At 47.7% G+C, this 18,155-nt stretch overlaps 6 protein-coding genes across 6 annotated transcripts; 3 read left to right on the top strand and 3 right to left on the bottom strand.

Moving 5' to 3' along the window:
* Positions 1 to 99: 99 nt before the first annotated feature.
* On the bottom strand, positions 100 to 1,669 carry Pmar_PMAR002282 (hypothetical protein; the record flags this gene model as incomplete). Its single annotated transcript, XM_002779838.1, has 7 exons — positions 100 to 525; positions 569 to 747; positions 794 to 944; positions 991 to 1,086; positions 1,133 to 1,231; positions 1,283 to 1,454; positions 1,506 to 1,669. 7 exons carry the CDS (start codon positions 1,667 to 1,669, stop codon positions 100 to 102), a joined length of 1,287 nt encoding a protein of 428 aa, XP_002779884.1.
* Positions 1,670 to 3,582: 1,913 nt separating this feature from the next.
* On the bottom strand, positions 3,583 to 4,697 carry Pmar_PMAR002281 (succinate dehydrogenase, putative; the record flags this gene model as incomplete). The annotated part of the gene is made up of 7 exons (XM_002779837.1): positions 3,583 to 3,716; positions 3,760 to 3,875; positions 3,921 to 4,022; positions 4,072 to 4,221; positions 4,267 to 4,392; positions 4,438 to 4,529; positions 4,575 to 4,697. The coding sequence occupies 7 exons, from the start codon at positions 4,695 to 4,697 to the stop codon at positions 3,583 to 3,585; spliced, it is 843 nt and encodes a 280-aa protein (XP_002779883.1).
* Positions 4,698 to 5,396: 699 nt separating this feature from the next.
* Positions 5,397 to 6,623, top strand: Pmar_PMAR002280 (Protein btn1, putative; the record flags this gene model as incomplete). The annotated part of the gene is made up of 2 exons (XM_002779836.1): positions 5,397 to 5,486; positions 5,574 to 6,623. 2 exons carry the CDS (start codon positions 5,397 to 5,399, stop codon positions 6,621 to 6,623), a joined length of 1,140 nt encoding a protein of 379 aa, XP_002779882.1.
* A 1,298-nt stretch (positions 6,624 to 7,921) lies between these two features.
* On the top strand, positions 7,922 to 9,249 carry Pmar_PMAR002279 (hypothetical protein; the record flags this gene model as incomplete). Its single annotated transcript, XM_002779835.1, has 8 exons — positions 7,922 to 8,027; positions 8,075 to 8,184; positions 8,235 to 8,381; positions 8,431 to 8,551; positions 8,600 to 8,724; positions 8,772 to 8,842; positions 8,888 to 8,946; positions 8,996 to 9,249. 8 exons carry the CDS (start codon positions 7,922 to 7,924, stop codon positions 9,193 to 9,195), a joined length of 939 nt encoding a protein of 312 aa, XP_002779881.1. The 3' UTR covers positions 9,196 to 9,249.
* Positions 9,250 to 9,344: 95 nt separating this feature from the next.
* Positions 9,345 to 13,072, top strand: Pmar_PMAR002278 (conserved hypothetical protein; the record flags this gene model as incomplete). Its single annotated transcript, XM_002779834.1, has 17 exons — positions 9,345 to 9,515; positions 9,571 to 9,721; positions 9,775 to 9,901; positions 9,950 to 10,068; positions 10,500 to 10,597; positions 10,642 to 10,715; positions 10,756 to 10,810; positions 10,858 to 10,952; positions 11,137 to 11,221; positions 11,262 to 11,324; positions 11,371 to 11,499; positions 11,550 to 11,693; positions 11,738 to 11,856; positions 12,563 to 12,674; positions 12,718 to 12,814; positions 12,864 to 12,958; positions 13,007 to 13,072. The coding sequence occupies 17 exons, from the start codon at positions 9,345 to 9,347 to the stop codon at positions 13,070 to 13,072; spliced, it is 1,800 nt and encodes a 599-aa protein (XP_002779880.1).
* Positions 13,073 to 15,205: 2,133 nt separating this feature from the next.
* On the bottom strand, positions 15,206 to 17,355 carry Pmar_PMAR002277 (gaf domain protein, putative; the record flags this gene model as incomplete). The annotated part of the gene is made up of 14 exons (XM_002779833.1): positions 15,206 to 15,238; positions 15,310 to 15,453; positions 15,505 to 15,584; positions 15,630 to 15,720; positions 15,768 to 16,015; positions 16,063 to 16,186; positions 16,230 to 16,363; positions 16,408 to 16,490; positions 16,541 to 16,648; positions 16,701 to 16,839; positions 16,895 to 17,003; positions 17,050 to 17,107; positions 17,157 to 17,243; positions 17,300 to 17,355. 14 exons carry the CDS (start codon positions 17,353 to 17,355, stop codon positions 15,206 to 15,208), a joined length of 1,494 nt encoding a protein of 497 aa, XP_002779879.1.
* Positions 17,356 to 18,155: the final 800 nt, after the last annotated feature.

Raw genomic sequence — 18,155 nt, 5'->3', positions numbered from 1 at the left:
CAGGGCTTCAATAACGATGATGATGCAGCAGTTGTTGTTGCTGTCCGCATTATGTGCTAATTCCGTTACTCTAAAACAAGGATAATGGTATCGACTAATTCAACGGGTGGGGGTCGTCTGCACACCACTAAACTGGCCACTCTGAGAGTTACCATTCGCAGCATACATGGCCGCTGAGCTCGCATTGGGAAAAATCTGCACTTGAGGCAATGTCTCGGGCGTGTTCAGGTGTTGAGTCGACTTATCCGATACCGAGCCCCCAGAAGAGGACACCGACACGTTACTCCGATTCAGTACGAACTCCTCAGGAGCAAAGGGGACTGGGGTCTTGTACAGCTGCAGAAGCTCCCGTACTGGTACGCCGGGCGGAGTACGCTTGATCGCGCTCACAGGAACTATAGACGGCATCTCCTTAGGGGGAGGCTCGAAATAGACCATCCTGTTCTCCTTTATAATCTTCTCGCACTCCACCTTCACTTTATTGATGATAGTCTCAACAGTGAGCCGCATATGCGGCGCCGTTACCTACTACCAGTGCTGTCTAACCTGCATGAACAAAAGTTCCTACCTGGTGTAAGGCAGCTTCTGTTTCCTTCACTGCAGCCATTGCTCGGTCAGCCCAGGCGTTGGCAACACCGAAGTGTTCCACCTCGAACTCTGCTGAGGCCATAAGAGTGTTAGCCCTAGCCCGATACATAGGACCAACCACCATCACATGGTTGATCAAATGACCAAGTCCATCAGAACCTGATCAGATACTATCGCCGACTCCTTGGTGACTCCGAATGCCCACCCCTGAGCATTTTTTGTACTGGTATAGCATCTGCGTCAACCTGCATGGCCAACTTCGCGAGGAGATTCCTCGATCCCGACCGGCTCGCAGCCAATTCAAAAGCGCAGATTTGACCACATAGATGACTGTAGCTGCAGAGGCCTCCAAGCACCTTAGAATGCGTATACCACCCCCTATCCCATATGCAAATGACCTACTCTAGGGTCCAGCTCGGGGATGGCAGCGGTCATCGTAGTGAGGGTGTCCCGACATGTCTGGAATGCCGTCGAGGCCTTGCTGCATATCTTAGCAACCTGTAAGGATTCATACATGATCGACTGACATTCAGTTTACACATACCTCATCGAGACCCGTCGTGAGAATCTCACCGCTCCTCGAGTCCACTACGAATCGTTGAGCAGCTTGTTCGAGCAGAGAGCACGCATACACGAACAGCGTCTGGTGATGGACACAACATGCCGTGTAAGCTGTGAATCATTGTGAGGCTACCATCGTGACATCGATGCCGATGGCTTGAGTGGACGTCTTTTCTTCGCTCGGCTCTACCACCACTTCAGGCGTGAGGCCAGATCGCCATCGTATAGTGTACTTCCTCTTGAAAGGGACAGTCTTGGACACCTCAGCTAAGGCTAATAGATCGTTGATATAATCCACACAAGCACTGAAGGAAATACACAGTAATGGTCGCGAATGGTCGGTGAAGGGAGTCTACTTCTGTACATCGCTTGGTGGGTGTCTATTCACAAGGTGTGAGTTGAGCTCACTACGAAGGCTAGTCATCGTCCTGAGCTTGATGGCCGCGGGCGAATCTATCAGGGTTTCGAACTTGAACAGACTTGCATCACCGATGGACGGAGGTTGGACCGGTAGAATCATAATAGTAGGGTAATAACTCGGCTTCAAAAATGTCCTAAATAATCATCGCACGGCACCATAATGGAAGCATGCCGCCTCGTAATGCTCCACTACGACCCGATGACAAACGAAGTAAACTCGCCAGAAAAATCCACAATTCGACCGGTTCAAAGATTCCCATCCTCGAAAGCGCTCCCAAAGTATCCGGATTCTGTGAACTGACGAGCCATAAAGTAATGTCGCATAACTCCCGACTCAGCAAGACTCCTCTCGAGTGACCGCATGATACCGCATGGGTGAAGCGCATATAAGATAACCGAGTGAGCGAATGTGTGCATTGAGAACCCCTGTAGCATTGCGCTTAGAACCTTCAGACTGCACGCATGCGTCAGGGAAGAACTCCCGGGTTCGAGTCCCAGGTCCGGCATTTATTACGCGTGACTTGTTAACTTCAGTCTTGAGCCTGGTTGTACTTGATACAGAGCTCGCAGCTGTATCTCAATATGCAGCCAGCTCGAAGTGAGGCTCTTAAAGGCTTAACGTTACATTGGACGAGTGAACGCGTGCTGAGACTACCGGGGAGGCGAAACGCATCTCGCACATTCTTGCATCTTTTATCAGCACATCTTTAGTTGGATTGCGCCCGATATCTTGCCGTATCTATCGATTTCGTATCTAACGGTTTCAGTCTGCCTTGTCTAGAATCCTTAAGGCTTAGGGCCTAAGCCTAAAGGTAAGGCTGAGGCCAAGTCATCGACTTCGTATCGCTCTGATGAGTATGATGATGCTTTATCCGTTGATAGAAGCAGCTCATCTCCTCCGTCCTCCTGTCCACCATCACGACGCTCACAGTGCGCAGATCGGTCGGAACGCCCACGTTGGGTCGATAGAAACGGAAGAGGGCACCCTTACATACGATTAAGTATTCGATTCTGAGTGTCTACGGAGTTGAAGTATACAAGTATGCAGCGAAACACATCAGCAGAGGAGTAATACAGAGGCGGTTGCAACAGGCAATCTTGGGACTTCCTCTAGGGCTCCTTAGCCATTCAGTGGCACAGTGCTCGCTCATGGTCAAACTGCCAACGGCGTGTACTCACTCCGACAAGGATACCGTAATTTGTGATATTCTTATGTAATTTTCTGAGCTAGGCTGTGCGTTTGTCTCTCCTCGCTAGATAATGCCATTTCAATGTATTACGCTATTGTGGTGCATATTTGAGTATCCATATCAGTATCCCTGTTACTGGTTGAGGCATGGTTTTGTTAAATCAGGAGGGAAATCACAACAGCGAGGAGATATCATGGGTATATCACCAGCTGGTAAATAGACGTTGTAGGCAGCAATAGACCCCATAGACGAAATCGTGGCACAAAAACGTAATGTTGCTACAACAGCGCCCTAGCGTGCTACCGATAATGGTATTCTCACTGATCAATTATTAGAGGCATTTGCGCAACACATTGGCATCAGAGGGAAGACGTTGATATGGATAGCGGTCGATGTATTAATGTTCGACCAATGAGTGCAGGGGTATATCTCCTCTCGTTCTTCTAACGTGCTCTGCAGTAGGGCTACGATACATCGCATAGCATGTGAGTACTGAGAGGGATTAAACTTTGAGGCTATAGCCATTGTGGTTCCAATTCTTCGCGTGCGTTCGATTCCTTCCTCCCCAACCCGTATCTGGCACATTTGATGAACTTGCTCGTCAGTTCACTACAAACACAATCATCCATGCTCAGTACCAATGCGTCCTATTACGGACCGATAAGAATAGGATAGCTAATCCTTCAGCAAATAGTTCATCTGAGATGTTCACCGAGATGATCATAAACTATTCATTTACAGCATGATGGGCGACAGCATGCCCACCAGAAAAAAATCAATAATGACACGTTACCGCACCGTGATGGAATCGGCCTCCTTTCTACTAGGCATACATCATACCACTCTCGCGTTTCTTGTTAGCTATGGATTCCTGGGCTACTATCTTAGTCCATCCAGGCTCATAAGCAGCTTCTATCTCGGCCTTCATCTTAGCAATGGCCTTAGCTGGATCCAGACCTACAGTGAGATAGACTCGAAGAGCTAGTGAAACATGAATCACCTTTAGGGCAGCATGAAGTGCAGTTCATGATGCCGTGACAACGATAAAGTCTCATGGAGTCGTTGATCCAAGCCATGCGCTCCGTTGTGAATTCATCTCTAGAGTCCGCGATCCATCTAAGTGCGTACGATCGAAAGTTATGGACACCACAGGTCCCTAACCTGTATGCCTGCAAGAGCACCGCCGGGCCGAGATAATATTCAGGATTCCACCAGTAAGATGGACACGAAGTCATGCAACAAGCACAGAGAATACACTCATACCTGAGCCTCTAGGATAACCTCTCAGGCCGCCTGCTGAGAGCCTACGTACATGCCATCAAGCTTTTCTCTATCCTCAATGCTTTGATAGTACTCCTTTTCACCAGGCTGTTTTGCACGTCTACGTTTGAGCCAGGGTTCAATACTCTTATATTGATTATAAAAATTGCTCAAGTCGGGAACTAAGTCCTTCAAGACGTACCTGCAAACACCTTTAAACCATACGGGACGTACACCATCCTATCACGTGTGAGGGAGCGGCTGAATATCAATAGGAGCTGCGCCGGGCTCGATGTACTGGAGGCACGCGAGGCCATTCTTGCCATTAATATTCATAGCGCAAGATCCGCAAATGCCCTCGCGACAAGAGCGTCTGAATGAGACCAGTTGGCGAGATAACGCCACTGGGGAAACTTGCCGGAATGCTAGAGTGGAGTCCTGAGTATCCTTGATTTTAATGAGGGCATCCAAAATCATCGGACCACATTGTGCCAAGTCAATGTTATACTCCTGAAACACACTGGTAGATATTGTCAATAACTACTATTCCCATACCTGCATGTGTGGCTTGTCTTGCTTCAGAGGGTCGTAGCGGTAGACTCTGAAGGTCTGCATCCTAGTGGCAGACGAGGTTGCGAAGCATCGGCGAGAGGCGTCAGACCAGAGGTGAGAGAGCATTGTTACAGTTAACGAGATGTCCTTATCCTGATAGCAACTTGGATCCTCAATGGAACGACACTTAGTCCAGTCAGGATCTGATGCTGAGATGATGATGCGGAAGGATTATTGATGGAGAGTCAGCGTAGTTGTGTTGAGGAATAATCACCGACTTTCACCGATAATAGCAGAGAAAAAAGTTCGAGTATTGAGGGAATCGCGATGAGCTCAATGGCGGGTCAAGAAAATCATACATGATATGGCGGCATGGATAGTATGTATAGTGGGCGTAGCAGAGCCCCAAGTTCGTATCTATGGTGCGTATATCGTACGTGCTCGAGTTTTCATTATATGTATGAAGCAGGCCTATGCCATGATATTTACTTTTTACCGACTGGTATCAATAAACTACCCAATGGTAGGGCAACTCCACCAAGGGAGAGTTTCCCTCCGAGACTAAATTCACCCGGTTGGTGAAACTTTTCACGGTAGTCTACTCCTACCCTTAAGAAACTCGAGGATTCGAGTACCGAGGCGCTCGAGCATCGGGTTTAACTGCATCGAGTATTGTCAAATTACGGTGCTGATGCATCTGGGCGAGCGCTAAGTTAAAGGTGCTCGCGGACGCCCAGTAATCGTGAAGCAACAACCGCATCTTGCTTTGATCAAATGGTTTCACGCACTCATAACAATAGATCGGACTCACTATGCTTCATCCTAATGGGCCTACTGAATAATGCCTCCTTTGTTGCTGTCATCAGCGCCTCGAAAAGCCTCGCACAGGAATACAATGCGATGGAGAATTTCGGTGTAAGTACTTCGCGTCGGCGTTTCTGACTGCTTTCGTGGCCATTCTAATCCATTTTGCTAATACCTTGACCGTCTGCTGTGCTTCAGATCATTGGTAGTGCTTCAGTGGCACTAGGAGTCTTCGCTACTCCTATAAGTGCCATGGTTTCCGAACTAGACGTACCCTTTTTCTATCGCTTCTGGGTTACCACTATCATACGGATCATCGGCCTTGTCATGATCGCTTTCGCTCCTACTTTCGAGTTCTGTGTTGTTGGAGTGTTACTCGCTGGCTTGACCCAGATCTTGGGGGAGAACTTCACGCTTTGTTATATAAGAAAGTTCGACCCTACTTTCATCGGCGATTGGTCCTGTGGTACGGGGTGGGCCGGTGTCCTCGGTGCCTTCTTCTACCTTACCCTAAGGGCCCCTCCTATTGGCTGGTCTAACCAGACGTTCTTCCTGGCCATAGCCACTATACAACCTCTCTTTGCGATGTGCTATGAGGCCCTCAAGAAGGACGAAACTGCATCTCCTTTAAAGGAAGGGTATGAAAAGACCGGCCTAATCACAGACACTCTATTGGTGAAAGCATCTTTGCCATTCCCTTCTGTTATGAGAGTTCTTAGTTGTGATGGTATCGCTCTTGGCCTGGTTTATTGGTTGGAATACACCATACAGGGCAAGTTTGCACGTGAGGCTTCGATGAGCTCAGGAGTGCCTCGTAGTTGGTATGAGGAGCTGTGCTTCGTGTATCAAATAGGCGTACTAATCTCGAGGTCGTTGACCCTGCCTGTTGTCCGTTGGCTCTCGAAGGACTCTGCGGTTCAAAAGGCTATGAAGATAGTACTTATTTCGGCTACACTATTACAGTGTACCCTGTTTATGGTGTGGTTGTTGACCACCGGGAGCGGTCACTACATGCCACTTGTATTGCAAGTGGCCTCTATGTCATTAGTAGGCTTATGTGGAGGCTCTATGTACGTCACTGTTTACTATCTAGTACAGTGTTGTAAGCGTCTTTCTCCGCACGATAAGGAGAGAGCTGTCAATTTTGTTGCGATGTTGGTCAATCTTGGAACACTGGCCAGCTTTTTAACTACCCTCTGGGCTGACCATACCTTTTGGCCCTCGGGCTCTATCCCTATAAAGTTCTGAGATGTCGTTATGCGGTATCGTTATTGATTATGGGAATACACCTCCGTTGTTGCGGTTATAACATTCCATTGTCATGGCTCTAAAGCCATTCTCACTTTTTATGATATTAGTGACCTATGGGGCCACACCATACGGCGCTTGTGGTTAGCTGTCCGTCCATAGTCCATGTTAGGGTTTAGTTGAGAGAGGGGGGTGGTGCAAAGGGGCATTGCTCTTGTAGGGTGCTGCAGGGCACTGGTGTTAATGTTGTGCTCTCTAGGGATGACCTGTTGTCTGTAACGTCAGTTTAATGGTAGATTTGTTGCATCGTGTTGTCATGATGTTGCCTACTTCTGTCGAGCTACTGAAGTGAGGCATTAACTTCATAGTCGATAAACAGTTCGCAGCATGTTTTTATTTAGGTTGGATCGCCAGTACAGTGTGTCCAGGATAGTATATACCACGCTCGTGGAATAAAGGGATCCGATTTGCAGTAAGCTCAGTTGTATAATACAGAACTTGAACAGAAATTGGTATCTATCGTGGTTGTCGTTCTATATGTGTTGTTCATATTCTTATAGATGAAGGTTTGTGCTAATCAAGTTTACGTGTCTCTGTCTGACACAGTACTGCATTTCGATCGTCATACTTTGACAGTAGGAGATGTTTTAGTCTCGGAAGAAGTGCAACGAGGGGGCCACCAGCTTGTGATGGCTCCACCATATTCATGGATGGCATGTAGGGTATTACACGCTCTTTTATAACTGCCTTAGCATCTTGAACTTTGCAGATTTATCGGACCTAGATCGTGGAACGACACTTAGTGGTATTGGCTTTTTTGAAAGCGATGTAACGCTTATTACCGGTGATCATTTTGTCAACTATGCTAAGCTTCAAACACTAGAACAAGCTGCAGTAGTCGTGACTCACGACTCGTGAGAGTGCCCCTGTTCTGTCTCCCTGGGGTCAACCTCATCTGGTGCTGGTGTGTGCGTATGCCTTGACCGAACCTAGGCAGGTAATTTCTCCCGGTTTTGTAGTGGAGGGCAAAATAGTGGTGGATCCTGGCGAAACGTGGAAGGGAGATGTTGGCTCTTCAACGGTCTTGTGGGGTGATGCTTAGGAGAGCCGTACCTGCCTTTCACATCTTGCTGGTTGATTGGTTATTGGTATAGCTCGTGACGCACTCTACTATATTATGAGTACTCATGCTTTGCACGGGTCTGTCATTTCGCCTGTATATCCTTAATGGTGGTACTGTTCTGTTCTGGTCGTGTTGATCAATAACTGGATAGCTTCAGCTTTACTTTTTTCTCAAGATGGGACGTATGTCTGATCGACAGCCCTCTGTGATACCCTTTCAGCTCGTCCCTGGTGACCGCCTTAACATTGCCCTTGGATGTGCTATCTACCTCGCTTTAACTGGTAAGCCTTTTTCTGTGAATACCCTCTACTATGGGAGGTGCTTATAGGCAGTAGTGAGGTTATCAACAACAAGTTCCTTCGAAAGAACCTCCAAGCTTATACATCTTGGAATTGGGTTCTGATAGTATCGAGAATACTACTAAGGCAAGAGCAATGGGTGAGTGTGTGATACTGGCTGGTGGGACTCTAGTTGCTACTACTGTTTAGGATCCTTTTCTGCTATCGAATAGCTTCGGTGTGTGTATGGCCTTCCGCACTGCTGGAGCTAGAGGCTTGACGGAAATGATGAGGCAAAAGATGGCTCTTAGAGGCGTTAAGTTGACCAAACTCCAATTCGCGGCTATGGACCACTGGGTGGGCTCAGAAGACGAGGTTGTAAAGTAGAATGAGGTTCCCAGCTCAGGTCCATACAGTGCCCGTAGTATTGATGATGTTCCTAGTCATTAGATCAGGTCGTAGACCTCTTATGACCAATGGTATAGTAGGCATCATGGCACAGATGTTTTTCGCCTACTCCCAAGCTGGTAGTTACATGTCAGACACTTTGCAATGTAGGATATTGTTTTTCATAGGCACATTGAATGTCGCTGAGCTATACATGCCTCACCCTGCCAAAAGGGCCTGGCTGGCTAGTCTGTTGGGGCAGCTCTTGGGGCCTCTGCTCGCCACAGCTATCGTTGACAAGAAATGGAAAAAGGTCTGTCGTGTTCCTACTGATGAGTTTCTATCATATTCATTTCTCAGGCTGGTGCAATTTTTTTGATTATTTTACTTCCCTGGCTCAGCGCCTCGTTGGATCCTAAAGTGAAAAAGAAGTCAGGATTTGCGACGTTGCTTCGTCGTTTACATTTACTCCTTAGATACTATAACCCGCTTATGGCACACATAGCCAAAGTAAAGGAGGATATGCAGGAAAAAGGTTCGAGTACTTGGGTTGTTGGGTGTTTGTTATGATAGTCGTATTTCAGAACGTCGTCGTAGTGCAAGGAATGCTATGGCTCTTGGGTTCTCCCTGTTGGGGCCAGGCTCGAAGGGCTATTCACCAGCCGGCAGTGATGGGAGTGCTTCCTCTTCTGATAGTGAGGATCATGAGGATGCGGTCACGGCGGCATCTAAGAGGGTAGCTAGTGTACCACAGGGTCTACTACGGAGTAGCATGAGGAGGTGATCAGCCATTAAAGAGTCGTTGGCATGATATTGTATTTGAAGTTTCTTATGGGCATTTGGAGTGATGGAGTTAACGCAGTTGATAAACGCGAGTTTTACTACCAGTGTACATTAGCAAGAACGAGGCCTAGTACAGTAGAGTCGTTTGATATGCTCGAGAGTCAAGTGCGACGATATATAGAGGAGTTAGTTTCGTCGTCTGCCGGCACTCCCAACGATGGCAGCATATCCTCTGTAGCTATCGACCTATCAGATAGGTATATTGGGACTAAGGGCTGCCGAGCCCTTTGTGAGGCACTCAGACAGATAGGCAATGATAAGGTGACAGACATTGTTGTGATGGAGGTGGGCAGTGCTTTGCTCATTGACATTGTAGATGCTGATACACTCCTTGAACCTAGCTGGTAATAACATACACTCTGAGGGTCTTATAGACCTTGGGAATGCCATACGTAGTAGCCAGGCTTTACGGCATGTGAAGGAGATCGTATTGGATTGGAACCCTCTAGGAGAGGCTTCACCTCAATGTACTATACTCAATCAATGTTATACCAACCATCGTTCTTCTTCTACTCATCAGGCTTTGAGTCCCTGCTCTCATCGCTCAGTGTGGCTCCTGATTTGAGTATACTATCTATGCAAGAATGCCAGATTAGCCCTGCTGGAGCTGAAGCTATTGCCTCTACACTGCTTACGCACTCCCGGAGGTAGCGTACGACTAAGACCCCCTGGCCTAGTCCTGCCCTTCTCGTTAGTTTGCGTCACTTAAACCTCTCTCATAACGCCCTAGGCCCGACTGGTGGGGAGGTCCTAGCCTCAGCTCTTAATAATTCTGGTTGTCACACTCTCACTACTGTGAAGCTTACGGGCAACTGTAGTATCGTCGAGATGATCAGCTGATGAACTAGCTCCTGCTTAGCGATTCCCTTTGCGATCCAGCAAGGTATCACTAAAGTGACTGAGAGGAATGAGAGAATGACTAGTAGCGGCTACACATGTCAACGACTTGTCTCGAGAGGAACACTCGTCGTTTCTGGGATGCTTCCTCTCCCCAAGGTATCAACGCATGCCGCAAGTCCACGAGCGGTGGTCCATACACCATATCAAAGAATATGGCGTTGTCACTACCAGCTGCCGTTGCTAGCCTAGCAGATATGTCCCCTAGTAAACGGTCGATCAGGCTTGACAGGAGTAATGATGGAAGCCCCTTTCGAGGGAGGCAGATTGATGATGGTGATACGCAGAGTTCGGCGGCTGATCTAACCTGCCTAGTGTAGAGTGCATGCTCACTAACTTGGCTTTCAGATTTCACCCCGACCCCCGCTGTGGCTAGCAACTGTCGCTGTATATCGTGCGTGGCACAGGAGCAGCTGATACGGGCGGAGGAATCTCATCAGGCTGAAGTGAGGTAGATGCCCAGGTGGTCCTCCTATGGCGTCTCTCACAGGTGGCTCGACTGCAGCAGGAGTTGGAGGCTCTAGAGCGAGGCGTGGCAGACAAAGAGAAACGAATACATGCAATGTAGCCGTATGTGCAGTGGTGGAGGCATACTCTAGCTCAGGAGCGAGCAGCATGCGGAGCAGTTGAATCGGCAAATGACTACTACTGACAAACGAGTATCTCTATAGACCTCAATATGCACCTATTACGCTGTTTGATTCAGCTCTCGGAAGCCTCGATACGATATGAAAAGGAGCTTAATGACATGAAGGATAGCATGGCAGATTTACAGAAGGAGCTTGCAGCCTCTAATGAACGGTAATGAACTAGGGGTGGTGTTGATGAAACAGCTGGGAAACCCTGTAACTTTTCATACGCACGATTGGAAAAGCTGGGTTTCTGTAGAGCTTGAGAAGGACTTTTTAATGGTATATGATATATCTCATAACTCGATAGCTATAAGAAGTTAAGGGGTCAGGGCCCTCTAGAGTCTGTTGTATAGGTGTGCCGAGTTGATGATGGAGACGGAGCAAGTTCGGAAAGAAATGAGGAAGGCGGAGACAGATATGCAGGATCATAAGCATGCGGTGAGGAGTTGGGCCTTAGGGTGAGTTAGTTTCTGTATAGAGGGAACAGTTGGAGAGGGAAGTAGCGGATAAGCATCGAGAGTTGATGGAAAGGTCAGCTGAGGTGGGGCATGGTAGGACCCGATTGACAGCGAGGTTGGCCCTGGTAGTTGGCGGCCACTAGACGGCGAGCGGGTGAGGAGATGTCTCAGCTGAGGACAGAGCTTGGTCGAGAACGGCAGGCACTACATGATAAGGAAGCTGCAGTGGACAATTACCAACGGGAAATGAATGCTCTAGTATAGGCATGCGTCGTGGAGTGGATGTTTGTGCCTTGCTGGTTGTGTAGAAGGCGTCCCTAGAGGAAGCTGTGGCTTGCAGAAAGCGTCGGGAGGCAGAATTCGAGAACACTCTTTCATCAGAGAGGTCAAAGCGCGAAGTCATCCGGCGAGAGTTAGAGCAGGCTAAGGAGACTTTCGCTGCAGAGAAGCTAGTAGTAACCGTTGGGGGTTATCGTGGTTGATCTTGTCATGTTAGCATCTATTGACTCGGGCATCAGAGATGGAGTCCAATCTGCGGGAGGCGGAATCGAAGTTGTCAGTAGCCGAGCAGAGAGCGGACTCTAGAGAGAAGGAGTTGCGGGCAGCTCATGACAAGTACGTGGAGGATTCTCTTTTTGTGACGGTGTGGGAGAATATGCACTTGGTCAACTGTACGGTGACAATATGTAAATTCTGCGAAGAAAAGGGAAATTCTTGTGGGCTTTTCTGCACTGACTCCTTATATGAACTCCTAGAATCAGTGAAGAAACTCCTGAACTCAGCTGAGGAAAACCAACACTGGTTTGTGGATTCTTGACCTAGAGTTAGTGACCGAATAACTCCGTCTTTGGATGCGTTATGCTTATTATCATCAGTGTTGAAAAACATGTTTGCTTTCCTCAGCGGAGTCGAAAATTTCCCGCGCTAATTATACGAGTTCATACATGGATTTGGGTAGAAATGTACAAAAAGCAACAAGAAGGTGCCAACAGTTCCTTCCAGAAATTTAATATTGGAGTTTCACCCGTGATATGAAAAACACTAGTGAAAAAATATTTCACGACTACTGCATAGGTTGAATATCGCGTTTTTCACCGAGTTTTACGCCACTTCACGTAGAGTGGGTGAAACTGCATTGTCACCAACATATGTGGTTGACCATGTGCATGCTTTCCCACACTGATTGATACTCTTGTGTGTGTGATTGGAATCGTGGCATGCATTAGTAACAACCACCACCGTCCTCCATGGGATGGGAAAGGTTGCTCCTGCTTTGGTGTTGGACGTATTTATTACCGCATACCTGAATGAAGACTTTCAGAGTGAGCTCTATACGGGAGCAGCTGGTAGCAGCCGAGGCAGAGTCAAAGGATATGGCAGAGAGAGCAGCCAATGAGTTGAGGAAGACTTCCCGGTTGGAGCGGGAAAAGGAGGTAGGAGCGCACTGCTAGCACTAGTACTATTCCTTACGGTCAGGCGACTGAGGTTAAGTTGTCTAGTATGACCACAGTACTCGCCGAGACGAGGCGTACTGGGGAGGCGCTTCAGCATCAGCTTGAGGGCAGTCAGAAGGGTTAGCATCTTCATCATCACCTCCCGCTCGTCCTATGGTGTGGTCTCAGAACATGCGACGATGAGTGCCAAGAAGCAGGAGGAGATACGGGCCCTGCAGATTAAGTTGGAGACGACGCAGAAGGCATTAGAGGAGACGAGGAAGGTGATATCACTAAGCTCCACTGTGTGAGCTACCTCTGGTTACTACCAGGTACTACAGACCATGCGGGATCTGCATAGACAGTCCAATGAGCTAATGGGCACCCTCTCCTTATAGGAGGCATCAGCTAGTACATGCCGTTGTCACTCGAGGACTTGGGAGTTTAGTTGGGCCCATTGGGTTAAAATCAGTTGTTTTAATTCATTTTGTTTATGTCATTATCATCAACATTGATCCTTGAAGGTAGAGACTTATCTCTCTCGCAAGAGGCGCCGACCTCAGCCTAGTCATGTCCGGTGAGATCCGCGATGAAACCTTCAGTGAAAAGTGAATACTCGGTTAGAATGCAAGTCCACGAGAGTCTGCCCTTGTGCAGGAGTCTGCGGGGAGTGCACAACCCAATCCACAGGAGTATGAATTCGACAAACTACCCGCGACTAATTCAGCAGGAGTTTCTACCGCCCCAATTCAATTGGGGACAACGAGAACAACAACAAGAACAACAAGAACAACAACAACAACAACAACAACAACACCAATAACAACAACAGCAGCAGCAGCAGCAACAACAACAACAACAACAACCATAACAACAACAATAACAACAGCAACAACAACAACAACAGCTACAGCTACAGCAATGTCTATTTGTTATATTTATATACACTTTAGTGAGACACTCGTTCTACCCTGCCTGGCCTTGCCTTGGGTAGATGAGTCACAGCTGTTCTTGTTCAGGGATGGACTGCTTTGTTTTGCTTTGTTATGGACTGCTGCTTGCGGCAGGTTAATAACAGACAAGGTTGTGCGGAATCTTGTTCATTGATAGCGTTTAACGTGAAGTACGCGAGTTGATCGATATGAATGGAGCAGAAGGACTCCGGATTGAGGGAGACTTCTGGGGTCTTTTCTTTCGGTAGCATTAGGATATGTTTGAACCTCCATAGCGTGTTGTAAACATCTTCTGATGACTAACTCATCATCTAGCGCCGATGCCAGTGTAGGGTTGTTCACCAGTCCTACTGAGGAACGACTCGCACCGAATAGTATTCCTGCTAGAGATTCCTTAGCAGGCATTTCGCGAGGAATCGTGACGCCGTCACTATGAGTCGATGCACTCGCATAATAGGCCACCCTGTCCAGCTCTGCTCTACAGGAGTTACCGGATTTGCTCATAGTTCAACTATGACAACTATAATAGTTGTCACGTGCGTAGCACATCCCGTGTTCAACTCAACGGCCAACTCTTACTGCTCTTGATAGGTTATCCACCTAACATCCATGCGTTTCGTCTCCCTGCTCCTCGCTTCAATCATCCTGGCTGTCTTCGGCTTGGCCGACAGAGATCCTCAAGATGATTTTTCTGTAAGCCGTAAACTAAATGTTGATACGCATTGTAAAGAGTGTCCCCGGAGCGAGTGTCACTGTAGCCATACCGGACATTGTCGTTGTATATCATTCTAGATGTGAGAATGATTTCTCGAGGCTTGACAACTCTACTATAGTTGTCTTTTATTTAGACAAGGATTCGTTCATTCCTATTCAGATTGATCCTGTCTACTTTTGTCTTTCGCATACTCATTATCAGACTTTTGGGAAATAGTCAAGAACTTATGAGATTACACGATACGTCTGTGACGCGTCCGATATTCGGTTCTGATGATCTGTGTCGTAAATCGGGAAGTCCGTATTTTTGAAGCCTGTTACATTTCAAGTATCTTGCATACTTCAGGGGTTCTTGTTTGGATCTTAACCTTCGTTCTATTCCGTCACTATTATTCCGATATGGATACGAGTCCCAGTAGAGAAAGCGATGTTGGGTTGCACGCGAGTCCGTCGTCGATAGCTTCTTATGAAGAGTCTGCAAGGGAGGAAACCGTGTCGCTACATTTATTGGCGATCTCGTTTGGACAGAAGGTGGAGGAGATTATGAACACGGTGAAAGTGCGAAGTAACGCTCTCGATGAACTTACGGCACTTGGGTTTGGGAGCTAGACACAGCGGTATACCGGAAATGTTGATTTTTTTTGACGCATTTACCAGCCTGTGGAGGGGGGATCCAGTTATAGAGAACTTTAAGAGGTGTGGCCCTCAGAAGGATACTGTAGGACTCGCATGACCATACGCGCTCAACACGAGGCCGATAACTGAACACGAGAGGACAACCGAAGTAGAGAGACAGTCAGAATCTATTGTGACAAAAGGATGTAGCATAACTTATGGCATCGTTAGTGAGACGACTGCCAAGTTCTAGACAGGCTTGTGCTCCGTGGTAGATGTCGTCTGAAGAGATGAGTCACTGTTGACGGCCAGCCTTCTGAGAATCCACGAGATCTTGCTGTTCATCGTCCTACCTGGGTGCCGCGTGCCACCTTCACGACTAGGTTAGGTTGTGATCTCGACTGGTCGGGATCTAGCTGAATCGGCCTGAGTGATGATGATGCAGAGCGCACGATCTGCGCTGTAGTGTTGCTCTGTTCCCGGACCATACGAAGCACCTAAGACCACGATCGATGCAACTATCCAATGATTAGTTGCATGGCACTTACCTTCCTCAAACTAGATCCTGTACCTTCAACATTCAATGCAACATGATTGGCTATGTTACCGAGAATATCCTTATCTCGCTCTAGGTAGAGCGTACTTCAATATTCAACACTATCCTATCTACTACCCGTGAAAAAGTCCAAGTCGCCCCGCTGTGATTTCTTATTGATAACTTCAATTACGCCAATAACCCTCCTCCGTGTATCGAATATCGGGATCTTGAAAGTCCGTATGGACAGTGATGAACAATAGACAGTAATCTTACACACATGACAGATCGGACCGGCTTGCCAGTGCCTCTGTAGTTCTCATGACGTTGAGGATCGTACAAATCACCGGCTTCTCTCACATCATCAGCAATGAATGGCTTCCCTGTTCGAGCAACATAACCCATGATGCCCGTGTCAATAGGCGTCGTCTCGCTGATATCAATCCCTTCACAGTACTTAGTGTAAAGTACTGGTGGCTCATCAGGGGAGGAGGAGTCGTCCATGAGCATCAACATGGCCGCCTCTAAGAAGACAGAGCTAATCATGATGAAGCCAGCATTCGCCGCTCACCAGCTTTCATGATCCTCTTCACTTCTTGCATCACATCAGCGAAGAGCCTTTCCTCCCTTTGTTGTTGCGAAAGGAGAACTCGAGAAGACTTGACAAGCATGTTGGAGGAACAGGCATGCAAAACCTAAGGCTTAAATGATATTGCCTCTGGGTGTCTATACTCCTACAGCTCTGAAGCCTTGAGGAGCATCCTCGCCGCGTAAATAAGTAGCAATATGCGAGGACATTGCAGCTAGCAGATCTTCATCCTTCTCACTGAATGTTCTACCAGAGTGACGAGACTTCGCCAGTTCTACGACCCCTACAGAGAGACCCTACACATCAGATGGAAATAGCAAAGAGCACCTAATACGTTCCCTAAGGAGTCAAAGATGGGCATGCATATAACGGCACCAGCCTCAAAGCCATGACCATGATAATTATCATGCCTGATCGAGACAGTGTAGAAGAGAGGTATCGACGCTAACGGGTGGAGCACCTTGTTTTGTCATAAAAATCAGTCTTGGAGACATCCTCGATATTGACCATCTGCCCAGTAGCAGCGACATATCCCATGATGCCTGCTTTATCCGCATCAATCGGTGACCTAGCAGTGGAACAAGGCTTGGTGATAGGACACGATAGAGTTTCTTGTCCACCTGAAAACACCCTTAGAGTCACCCGTCTCGCTGAAAAGCTCATTCTTCTCCTTGTCCACCAGCATCAACACCCCACTTTTAGCTCCAAGAATCTTACACAATTCACCAATGGTTTCATTGAATATCTCTCGCCGTTTATCTGAGACCACACTCGATCCCGAAAGTGTGAGCCGCTTTGTTGAGTAGCCGATCACTCTGTAAACGAGTGCGCTCAGCCTTGAGCGGGTCCAACCATAGTAGGGGTGCCATCCCGATAAGACACCCGAAGAAGAGCCCTGCGGCCTGCCCGAAGCTCTTAGCCATCTGATGCCAAATCCAGATAGTAGTCGAGGAAGAGGAAGAATATTACTTTGAACTTCCGACTCCTCTGTGTTTGGAGGGATACTTGTGGCACCTTGATACCACGCCTGAGGATAACACTTAACTATTGGCACAGAGCACCAGTAAGGCGGCTACAGCTCAGCTTGATGCTCTATATGAGAGCCGGCAAAAACACCGGCGAGGTCAGAAAAGGCGTTGCCTAGGCCCGCAGCAGCTAGAGTGCTGATGATGATGACAAAGACAAGTAATGATGATGATGGTGTTGTAGAGGGCTGCACCTGAATCCCATGACCACGCATAGGGAGTTATCTATTTGCTCGCCGAAGATGAGCATGAGGGAATTATCGAGGATACCAAAGCCGATGAATGGTATCTGTTACATGACGATGATGATGAGGCTTCCTCTCTCCCTTCGTGGGGGGTCTACCGCTGAACATATGAACGTCCACCTTAAAATATGATTGGCTTCATCAGGGGTCTCATGCGAGTTACTGACTCGATACTAAAAGTTGATACCACACTTCCAGCTGAAATACGCACCCCGCTTCCTCTCACATTCCGCATCCACTGCAAAGTTTTATCGTCAATTGTATTAGACTCTGCAAGGTCCTTGGCTACCTACAGGTATGATGTATTATGTCCAGGGTAGCAGCGTACTAGGTTCAAATCATTCCGGGCCAAGGCCAAGAATTCACTGATATCCTCCACTTTTGATACACCACTAGAGGTGGACGACGGCGCGCTCGACTTTGAAGGGATTCCACAGAAGTGCCTCGGCGGCGTTCCACATACCACACCGGGCGCATAAACCGATTGAGGTGGTGCCCGTATAGATTGGTAACTCTGGTGTGTCATCACACTCAATCGCCGTAATAGCATACACCGATTCGAGATGCCTACACGTAGGCTGAGTGGTGACAATATCAACATCAACTATACCTTTCAGAAATCTTTTTGGCGGATTAGGCTACCGATTAAGCGGATAAGGAGGTCACCTTCGCGGATAGGGACATCAATTTAGCGATGAGAGTCGAATAGGGAAATCAATTTCGCGAATAAAGACATCAATTTCATGATTAAGGAATGCAATTTCACAAACAAGGACATCGATTTCGGGTTAGAGTTCCATCTACA

This window comes from Perkinsus marinus (genome assembly GCF_000006405.1).
Source record: "Perkinsus marinus ATCC 50983 genomic scaffold scf_1104296945236, whole genome shotgun sequence".
In the NCBI taxonomy this organism is placed as follows: Eukaryota; Perkinsozoa; order Perkinsida; family Perkinsidae; genus Perkinsus; species Perkinsus marinus.
Note: the sequence above shows the minus strand (reverse complement) of the source record. Positions and strands in the feature narration are given on the sequence as shown.